The following is an 11,943-nucleotide window of genomic DNA, read 5'->3' as shown; positions in this document are numbered from 1 at the left end:
AATATATTTTATATGATTTCTAGTACTTGTTCAATGTTAGATGTCTTGAAAAGATAACTTTTGCTTTTTTTTGCAAACATTTGTATGGCTTGGACTTCTTTATTTTGGATAACAGACTTGCTACTTATATAATTGGAAACAAAATATAAAAGGGATATTTAAGTTAAAAAATTTTTAACATAATTTTTAACCTGTAGGTTTAAGACCAAAAGGTATGTGTGAATACTAAACCATTTATATTTAATTGAGGGTTTAGCTGAGGGAAAGAAACTTTGTTTATGACTATAGCTATGTAATGGAGGAAGTCTACTTTACATCCTCCTAAGTGTCTATGAACTAGTAGTACCAGCATTATCTGGGGAGCTTATTAGAAATGTGGATTCTTAGGCCCCACCCCAGGCTTTGAATCAGAATGTACTTTTGAATACCATGGCTGGGTGACTGGAATACACAAGAAAAGTGTGAAAGGCATGGTTTATGCCATGGGCAGAAGGATTTCCATGTGAAAATACTAACCTAACTGGTCCCCAGGTACACAATGAAATCATCTGAATACTGGGGTGCAATTGAATCCAAGATAAACATTTTCTAGCATAACCAAGGACAGCTACTTTTTGATCTGGGAATTGTTCTATCTTACCATCTTAGCTTTGAAAGATCAATTAAAGATCCTTAAAAGATCAATTATGGCCAGTCAGGTGTTCAAAACATATAATAGGTGGACCAGGTACTAAGAGCTTGAAAGGCTTGGACTTTTTCTGCACTGCTGTGCACAGCAGGGTTCTGCAGTCAGCCATACACACCCAAGCAAATAACCTGCCTCAGCTTTTGTTTTCATTTACAATAATCCAGTTGGAAGGAAGGTATGTAGCATGCAGGTGATGTGTTTTTGCACAGTGATTTGGAATGAATTCTAAATAACAGCATACTGACAAATCATTGACCATTTCCATCATGTATAAGTGCAAGTGTACCCTCTTAGATAGGAACACTATTTCCTCCCGTTCATTTTCTGGTTCTCCGTGATGGGAATAGTGCTAATACCACATTTAGGCTAACAGTGGTGATGGTGATTGTACAAGAAAGGTGATTGTTTACTTGGCCTTATATTTACATTAAATAATAAAAATAGAGGAGCAGAAGGTGGGAAGGGAAAGAAAAGCAGGGAAGTTTTATTAAAGTGGTTTAAAGATGTACTACATTCGAGATTTTAAAAATGAAGACTAAAATGGCATGCATGTTTTAAAAGCATTCTACACTTATTCATAGTAAAGTTTGTTTCTTTCTGTTACAAAACTAACAGATGCTCATTTCAGAAACAGGGGAAAAGGAAGAGAAAAACATGACTTTGTACACATAATTCTCTGTACACATAAATTATACCACACAGTAGCATAATTACCTCCAATAGCAATGAGCCGATCTCCCCGCTGCAGATCTGCAATAGCAGCAGGTGAGTTTGGGGCCACGGTTTCAATTATGACATGCCCAGCATACCCATCAGTTGACTGAACAAGACGAAGTGTGAGTCCAACACTTTGCAAATTCCCTTTTATTAATTCAACCTTTAATAAAGGGTAAAAAATGAAATGGTGAGATGACTGTAATACACTGAGAATACAATTAGCTGTAACTTTTGAAACATTGACTATAATTACAGATAATTAGAACAACATACTTTCAGACTATGATGACTTAAATGTAGTCATAAAAAAGTAGGTAAGTTGTCATGTCCAGTGGCTAGTCTCATAATCATAAACACACAGGCAGCACTAATTAGACTCAGTGGGTTATGTAAAAAATGGGGGAGGGGAGAAAGATAGTTCACTGGTTAAGAGCACATATTGCTCTTGTAGAGGACCTGGGTTCAGTTCCCATCACCGACATGGTGGCTCAGAACTGACTATAAATCATGTAGGCACACATACACATACATAAATAAATCTTTTTATTTATTTATTTATTTTTTCTTTTTGAGACAAGGTCTCCCTATAGCCCCAGTTGACCTGGCACTCACTATGCAGACTGCACTGGCCTCAATCTCACAGAGCTCCACCTGCCTCTGCCTCCCAAATGCTTCATACCACCACACTTGGCTATAACTTTTTTTAAAAGAGAGAAAGGACATGAAAGTTAGAAAGGGGGTCATGCTGAGGTGGGGGGCTAGCTGAGGAGGTACTGGCAGCTAATAGCTGCTTAGGGGAGAGTCATTTTCCTTTGGGTGTGTGGCCAGTGGTAGGTTTTCCATGCTCCAGTGGATAGCCTCACCCCCATGCCCTATGGGAAGCACTAGCTGGACTCACAGTAAGTTATTTTAAAAAGAGGGGGCATAAAGTTAGGGGGGAAATGTGTTGGGGAGGGTAGCAGGAGGTAGATATGACTGAAATTCATTGTATACATGTATGAAATTCTCAATGATTTTTAAAAATTAAGAAGATATCAGAATGGGAGAGAGAAGTATGGAGGGCCATTACAGTATTGGAAGAGGGGGATTTAGGTTGGATATGATCAGGATATACATGAATGAAATTGCCAAAAAAAATTTCTAAAAACCTAAACACAGTGTATCCAACACCTTATTAAAGAACCACATTTGTAGCAGAAAATTTGCAAATAAGCAAAATCAAAAGAAAACCACTCCCAGTCATACTGTCCAAAACTACTGTTAGAGCTTGTATTCAACGTGCTTTACACTGTGTGCTGTAGTTGTACTTCTACTTTCCACCAACAATGCATCAAACTATTCAGAAAAAAATTGTGTCTGTACTGATTGTGTAGACTGTTCATCACTATTCCTTAAACAACATACTACAACAATTATTGTAAGTAATCTAAAGATGATTTAAAGTACATAAAGGGATACATATAGGTTACATACAACATTATGCTGTTTTACACCAAGGAACCTGAGCATCTGGCAAAGTGATAGGATTTAAGGAAGAAACTGATTTGCTGAATTTTCTATTGGAGGGCTGTAAAGGAAGAAAGTTCACACCTACATTTCACTAAGAGTTATCTGACTAAAGAGATGCCTTGTTCTAACTCATTCAGATCGTTTTGGTTTTTCTATGCAAATCTATTCTTATTCAATTCACTGATTTTAAGAAAAGAAAAAGACAACTACATCCTTCCAATGACATGAATTCAGTTGGTATTTACTGTGCTCAGTCAGAACTCAGGATAACTGTATTGTTCTTCAGGTCATGACTCTTAATTTTTAAGGATATGTTGCCAAAACCCTGACTAATATCTAAATATATCACTTTTTATGGCTTTAATATATAAATTATACTTAACTAGGAATTCAAACTTTCCTGATTAATGACTGGTGACTGGTAAAATAAACCTTATTAGAAGTTGTTCTTTACTTAGGGTGTTGATAGGTTTTGTTAAGTTTTAAGAGCTTTGTTTCATTTTGTTTATTCTTTAAGACAGGGTCTCATAGCTCAAGATGGGTAGAAGTCAGTATGTAGCTGTGGCTGGTCACAAATTCCTGACTATAAGTGTACACCAACATATCCAGCCACTGGTGAGTTCTTTATGAAGAAATAACAACAATCTTACCTAGAATCTTTTAGAAATAGAGAACAAAAAAAAGGACACTTCCTAAATCATATATTACAGTCAATGTTACATGAATCCAAACATAGTCAAGGACAGATCAAGAAAAGAGAACTGGAAACCAGAATCTCTATTATCCAAACATGGATGAAAAATGAAAATTGAGTAATATGAAAGTAAAATAATCATAAATGTAGTTCATGCCATTAATTCAAGATTGTTTTACCATGCAGAAATCAATTAATTTTATAGTGTTAACAAAATAATGGAGAAAGCCATATAAATATTTTAATAAATACCAAAAAATCCATTCAGCTAAGTTCAACATTCATTCATAATAAAAACCCCAGTCAGCTAGAAACACAAGGGAAGTTCCTAAACCTCATTATTATAGAAATCTACAAACAGAAAGCTCAAAGATTTGAGAACTAATGTTTCCTGCCTAGATGAGTAACAAAACATTTCTATCACCACTTAAACTGTACTGGAGGTCACAGACATTATAATTAAGAAAAAAAGCTTGGGAAGCGAAGAGAAAAACTGTCACGCACAGGTAACAAGGTCTTACACATGGATAATTCCCCCAAATATGCCAATTTTGCTTTAAGATTCCTAAATACACAGATCACTATTTCAAAGAAACCCTAGGTTTTTAATTATTTAATTTATTACTAAACTGTAGCTAATGGAATAAAACCAGATATAGTTAAAAAAAGGTGTATCAGAAGAAAAATCCACAAAAATACAATCTAAATTATTATTTTATTGCTATTAAGAATTAGAATGGGGGGTGGCTTAGAGATGGCTCAGTGGTTAAGAGCACTGGCTACTCTTGCAGAGGACTCAGGTTTGATTCCCAGCACCCACATGGCAGCTAACAATCACCTGCAACTCCAGTTCCAGGGGATTTGATACCCCCCTTCTGACCTCCACAAGCATTACATACATGTAAGTAATACACTAATACACAAAATTAAAAAAAATTTAAAAAAAAAAGAATTAGAATAGGGGCTGAAGGGATGACTCAGCAGTTAAAGAGCACTGGCTGCTCTTGTAGAGGACCCAGGTTCAATTCCCAGCATCCACATAGTGGCTAAAAACCATCTGTAACTCCAGTTCCAGGGAAAACTGATGTCCTTTCTGACCTCTGCTGGCATTGCAGGACACACGTGCATTTACATACATGTAGGCAATACACTCATACACATAAAATAAAAATAATAAATTTAAAAAAATTAGAATAAAATTTCAAATTTCTAAAAACTATTTTTATTTATATGTATGTGTATGGGTATGTCTCTCTGTATGTATGTATGCCACATGTCTGTTAAAAACATGCAATAGAAGTGCTTGCCTTGTAAGCATGACCATAGGAGCTCCATCCCTAGAACATACCTTAAGGAGGCTGGGTGTGATGGTATCTAATTGAAATCTCAGTTCTAGGGGGTGGGGAGACAAGTGGATCCCTGCAGTTTTCTGGTTGGCCACTTAACTTAATTGGTTGAGTTCTAGGCCAGTGAGAGACACTGTCTCAAACAAAGAAACACAAAATGAGAGGGAGAGAAAAGGTGGACAACATCTGAGGAACACTACCCAAGGGTATGCACATCACACACAAATAAAAAATAATTTACAGTAAAGAACTGTCCAATCTCCCAAACTACTATCACTACCATAGTAACTATTTTAAAAGTCTGTTTGTGGGCCTGGCTTTCATGGTGCATGCCTTTAATCCCAATACTCAGAAGGCAGAAGCAGGTGGATCTCTGTGAGCTTGAGGCTAGCCAGGTCTACACAGTGAGTTTCAGGGTAGCTGAGGCTACAGGGAGACCCTGTCTTAAGAAATCAAAGTCTGTTTATAGTTGAGTGTGGTGGCACTTGCCTATAACTACAGCATTTGGGGACTAGGAAGTGAAAGAGGACCAGGAAGGATGATCAAGGCCAGCCTTGGCTAAGTGGTGAGTTCAAGGCCAGCTAGACTACACGAGACCTTTCTCAAAAGCCAAAAAGTTTATTTTCAGCTGTTCTGATAGTTATCATTGTTGCACAAATCATTTCTTAATATATCAAACTGAATATAATGTGTTGGCTTCCTACCATTAAGAGACATTAAGAGACAAGTTAGCCCATTCTAACTATAGAGTTAGAGCACTGTTTTTAAGTTTCTTTAACACTTCTTTGGAACTTTGATTAATATAACCCTATTTGCTATTAACTATAGCAAATATCTACACCGATATTACTATCTTTATTCTTCTACTTCTCTTTTTAACTTCTACCTTCTAAAGCTACTATGGAAGTTGATAATTATTACATTTATTTAAAAAATATAATCAAGGTTGACTATTCTAAAAGCTAAGTGTCAGCTAATAGTGTTTATAGTATTTTTACTGTGTAAGTGCTCTTTACTACAAAACTAGACATCATGACATTCCCTGTCTTGTAAAACCTTTTATTTTCCTTAGAGGCTAATGGTTTGAATGCCACCACCCCCGCCCCAGAGCCCATGTTGAGATTTAATTGCTACTCCCACCCATCACGAGGTGGGGACTTTAAGAGGTCTGACAGCTATGCCCTCATGAATGAATTAATGCTATTATCACAGGAGTGGTTATTTATGGAAGGAGTAGGTTTGGTGGAAGTTTGGAGCCTTATAAGCCCGTGTTTCATGGGTGCTTGCTTGTCTTTTCACCATATTATGGCAAAGCACAGAGGCCTCCACAGACATACTCTTGAGCTTCCCCAGCCTCCAGAATAGCAAGCCTAATACAAAGTTACCTCTGTTGCTTAAAATTACCCAGCTGTGGTATTCTGTTACAACATCAAAACACAGGATGAGAAGTATTGTTTCTTCTTTTAACATAGCTTTTCCTTTTTTTTGACTTATTTTTATGTGTTTGAGTGTTTTGCCTGCATGTATGTAAATTTACATGTATGTGCAATGCCCCTAGAGGTCAGAAGAGGGTGCTAGGAACTAAACCCAGATCTTTTCCTTGAGCAGTTAACGCTCTTAACCATTGAGTCACCTCTCCAACCTACAACATAGCTTTGCTTTAATTGCAGAATTTATATAAAGTATTGCTTCTGAGGTTAGCTCATTAATTCATCTATTCATTCATTTGTATATAATAGCATGTATTTGAAGGTAAGTTTTATCTTACTCTACCCTGACTTGCTAAAAATAAGCCAGTTAACAAATGGAAAGAGAATGATTAAGTTAGAAAATCACCTTTTTAGAGAATCACTATCTTATAATACATGACAATAACTACCATGTCTATGTAAAATGTTCTGTTAGAAGAGTCATACTTGATGTTCAGGGTTAAGTATGATAAACAGACAATGCTTATGACTTTAGGCCAACATTAACCTTTCTGAACTCCACTGGCAAAATAGGCTAAGAGGTATTTGAGGTAGGGAGCTCTGAAAACGTTTAAGATTTAATATTACAGCAGGAACAATGAATATTGTAATATTTAATATTACAGCAGGAACATATTAAAGAACTCTACAAATTCTGATTACCTAATAAAAAATTTGATAATACGCTATCTTTTAAGTAAATATATAGAATTTACAAAGTCTATTAATATCTATTTGCTATAAGTATGTTTCTGAATCATTACTTTGTGGAGTAAGGTGTTTCTTTTGAGAAAGAAAGAAATAAAATCAATAATATTAAATGCTTACTATATGTCTATTATAGACACCAATGTTTTCTAATCCTCCCTGCTTGGGGATCATCTCTGCCACACTCTAATCCTGCACAGGGTTATAGTGGGTACAACCATGTATATTACCCAACACAGTTCCACTGCCTTGCCCTGTTAGATGGTCCGAGGATACTAACCTGGCCCAAGATGGACCACAGTTCCACCTGTATGTTTTGAAATCAGATTTAGAGACTTGAGTATAACAAATATAATTATAGTCATTGGAATTTGTGTGTTCTTATGAACCGAGATGCAAAGAATGCCAGTCTTCAAAAACAATTTTATATGGTGCCTAACAGGATATATTTCAATAATGTATCAATATAACTTTAAAAATTTTACAAACTGTTCTCTCCCACAGGAATATGTAACACAGAGCAAGCACCAAAAATCCAACTGAGTGAAAAGACCACTAAGTGAGACCCTAAGTCACCGCAACTAGTTCTATATTTTTTCTAATATTTTATTTATTATTTTATTTTATCTTTAAGTGTTTTGCCTGCTTGTATGTAAATGCATACCCATGTCATGCATGCCTGAAGAGACCAGAAGAGGGCATCAGATCCCCTGGGAACTGGAGTTACAGATTGTTGTTAGCTGACACGTGGGTGCTGGGAACAAAACTCTGGTCCTCTGGATGAGCTGGTCTCTAGACCCGTGACCAGTTGTATTTTGAACATGATTTCAACAAATAAATTTCTGAATAGTGAATCATGAAAACGATAAGGTAGGGTAGCGTAAGGCAGGGAAGGGAAAATGTGACATAAAACACAATACACATTGTCAGGGTAAAACTGAATTTGCACACAGCTGTGAAATACAGATAACCATTCCTGTTTTTTCTGGTTTATTATACACCAATATCCGGTCCACTAGCATTCCCAATGTATTACAATAAAAAGCATATGTATGATCTTCAGAAACATTGAAGTGTTCTATAACTCTGCCCTACAAATGAAGGGTATTTTTTCTGAATAATAACTAATGCTAACCTAAGAAATACTGGCTTAACAAAATCTTTTGAAAACCTACTAAGTGAAGAAAAGTAGGAGAGAAATGTACTAACTTATTCCCATACTTATTCAAATGTGTAGGCCCTGGGTACGGAATCTGAGGGGTATGCACCTGAGTATCACAGGTGAGAGTCCCTGGTCTCTTGGAAATAGGAAGAGTAGGCATGAAAAAATAACTATACTCATACCTGTCGAGCCACTTAATAGGAGTCCCCTAACTAACATTTACAGCAGGAGAGACAAGCAAATATGAGGAAGAGTTCAACATCCTTAGCCATCAGAGAATTACAAATTAAACCTGCTTTGAGATTCCATCTCATCCCAGTCAGAACAGCAATCATCAAGAAGACAACACATGCTGGCAAGGATGAGGCAAAAGAGGAACCCTTATTTACTGCTGGTAGGAATCTAACCTGGTATGGAAATTCACACTGAGGTTTCTCAAAAAACCAACAGTAGAAATACCATATGAGCTAGCCATACCACTCCTAGTTATATACCCAAAGACTTAAAGTTAGCATGTCACAGAGATACACATCCATGGGGCCTTTACAGGGAATTAGGCCATGAAGTATTAGTGTCCTCCTTATAACAGAAGCCCCCCAAGAAACTTCCTGTCCCTTCTGCCAAGAGAAGGCACAGGGAAAGGGTGATTGGCTATGAATTGGGACACTGGCCTTTGTCATTATCAATTTACTAGTGCTTGATCTTGGACTTCCAGGCTCTGGACTTATGAAAAATAAATTTCTTTTGATTATGAGATATGTAGTTTATAGTATTTTTGACAAATGCATTGAGTCCAAAAATCATTGTTTTAGATGGATCAGCTTTGCACAGATCACCTTTGCCTGGTTGATTTTGAGATCTGGTAATTTAATTCTAGACACCAAGAGACTCAGACAATTATCATTAGGATATTAAAACTTTATCTCCAAACTCTGAATTATAATTGAGAGGCTGGAAAGATAGCTCAGTGGGTAAAGGTATCTGCCATCAAGCCTACCCAACCTGAGTTTGATTCCCAGAACACACCTGGTGGAGAAAACTGACACCCATGAATTGTCTTCAGATTGCCACATGAACACTGTTGCATGCCTGTGTGTCCCCTACCAATAATAAATAAGTAAATAAATGAATAAGAAATTAATTTTTTCCTATAACTAAAATGATTTTGTATTAGATAATTTACTGAACTATTTGCAAAGTGAACATTTATGTACAATATACCTGGCAGAAAATGTTAGAAACGTAATTCTCTGTTCATTTCCCTGAATACCAGGTATCAGTTCAATTTGCTTAGGATTACAGGGCCCAAACTGCTACCAGGCTAATGTGTGCTCCATTGAAAGCAACAAGTCTGCTAAATATCTATGGCTAGATTTCCAATTTTATTATCCACTGTTTTTAAAAGTCACAACCATAAATGGTGAGTCCACGACCTCCATTAGTACAAATTCACAAAGTATATGCTCTTGTTCATGGCTCACTTCCTACACCCCAACACACAAGTGGTGTTAAGATAACACAAGAAAACATTTGGCTCTATTAGAAGTGACTGAGTTAGAACTAGAGTACTATTCATTTCTGTTTAAAAGGTTGTTTTAATAAGTTATAATTCTGAGAAGTTCATAAAAACACCTTCTAGATTCTAGCATGAAGAAGGAAACATATGGACAAAACAAAATAATGAATCTTCTTTGATCGTTCTGGTAGCAGTCCAGTCTACTTCTAAGCACTGGCACAGCACAGAAAATGCAAACTTCATGGATCCCTCAATCACTTATAAACCATGTTATGTTGCTTCCAAGGGCTCCATCAAATCCCGTCATCTTACTCTTGGTTCCATCACACTGACTACAAAAAGGAGATGCTTTACTAGCTGTCATCTTTGAACATGCCTATCAGCCAAGAGGGTCCATAATCTGAATGTACACATGACCACACTGTCGTTTTCAGAGAAAGTATAACTCTTTGAAACAAACACATGGTAAGCACTTTGCTTTTTCTCTTGGTTTAAAAAAATTGTTGTCAACTCCAATATAAATTTTCAAAGACCTGTCATTATAGTTTAACCTATTACTGCAGAAGTGAATTTTGATGTCCCTGTCCCAATAATGAAAATAGTGTTGTTCCCCCCCCCCCAAACACACGCTGTTTAAAGGGGTAGATCTGTATAGGACAGGGAATAAATTCTAAATTAAGTTCTCTAACATGGACTATACAGGTAAACATTTTCCTTGCCAGAATAATGTTTACCTTTTCAGCAATTAACTCTCAATGGATAGCTAAAACATACTAAAAAGATTTTTGACAGAAAACTAAAACACTGTTTGGGATAGCTTTTTACTAATTCTGGCTTCATGTACTAATTTTGTCAAATTGGGTAAGTGATTTAGCCATTGTGGGACTTACTTGTAAAAAGAGTGAAATAGCTCCCGTTTGTTACAACAAAACAATTCTCAATGCAAGCTACTTATGAAGAAAAGAGGTTTAGTTAGCTGTTTTGGAGGTTCACTGGTATGGCAGTGATGACCTCATGGTACGTGGCCCCACAACAGTAGAAATATGTACAAGAGAAAGATCACACAGCAGAACAGGAAACCAAAGAATGATTCAGCTGGGTGGATTCATTCATAACCTGCTCTTGCAAGACCAGGAGTCATCTTAATTCTTACTGAGAGCAGCTCTGTGACCGAAGGACTTCCCACAAAGCTTCACTGTCCTAAAGGTTCCATCATCTCCCACACTGCCAAACTGGGGATAAGCTTTTAATATACAACCTTTGAGAGAGACAAATCATATCCAAGTCACAGTAAAGAGGCCACTAGGAATTTAGCACACTGCATGGTTGTTATGATTTAATGAAGCAGGTCCATCAATGCCAAGCATAAACCAGGTACCTCTATAATCTTTCCTCAGAAAGACTTCTTTTAGGTGAATATACAAGTAAGGCCTTTTCAAAACAGAATGCTAGTTTGGCCATCAGATAACTGAGTCTCTAAAGTAAATTAGGACCACATTCTTCAGTTACAAAGAGACAACAAAGATCTAAAACTACAATGAAAAGAGAAACTCCATTACACAAATACAAGTGAAAATACAAAGAGATCTAAGGAATTAAAATGACCTTAGGTTCAAAAGGCTGTGGGGAAAACAAATAATCAATACTTTAAAGTTTCTTCTTTTTTCTCTTTTTAAATTTGATTAAAGCCCATGTTAATACTTTGATTTGAAACAAATTTAAATTTTATACAACCATTCCACTGAAATAAAAGCTAAAAAAAAGTAGGCAAAGGAAACAACAGCAAGGAATGCTTCTGCTCTTTTTAGTTCTTTTGTCGAATACAAACAACTCTTATTGTGAATCAGCAAACCAACCTCCACCTTCACACATTAACACTAACCTCTGTATAGTGATTCATGTCTTACTAAGGAAGTGGGAGAGCCTTAGGGAAGAGTTTTGTTTTTGTTAAATACAAGGTTAAAAGGATAATGGAAAGGAAACAGGGAGATAAAGGAAAAGAAAGAACCTGAAAGAGAAGAACAGTAGGAAACAGGCCTTATTAAGGGAGATATGGATAAAAATCAGGTTAGTTTAAGGGAGGGGGGAGGGAAGGGTATACAAGGAACCTAGGGAATAAAGGGATAGAATGAGC

General features: G+C 36.5%; 1 protein-coding gene across 1 annotated transcript in view; it reads right to left on the bottom strand.

The window, feature by feature from the left end:
- Pdzd8 (PDZ domain containing 8) overlaps positions 1-11,943 on the bottom strand; it is a 71,842-nt gene that overhangs the window by 4,248 nt on the left and 55,651 nt on the right. The window contains exon 4 of the mRNA XM_008827328.2: positions 1,403-1,565. Within this exon, the coding sequence (XP_008825550.1) occupies positions 1,403-1,565 (163 nt within the window). The remainder of the gene's footprint in view (positions 1-1,402; positions 1,566-11,943) is intronic.

This window comes from Nannospalax galili, unplaced genomic scaffold, assembly GCF_000622305.1.
Source record: "Nannospalax galili isolate Female #2095 unplaced genomic scaffold, S.galili_v1.0 scaffold31, whole genome shotgun sequence".
Classification (NCBI taxonomy): Eukaryota; Metazoa; Chordata; class Mammalia; order Rodentia; family Spalacidae; genus Nannospalax; species Nannospalax galili.
This window is presented reverse-complemented; position numbering and strand designations above follow the sequence as displayed.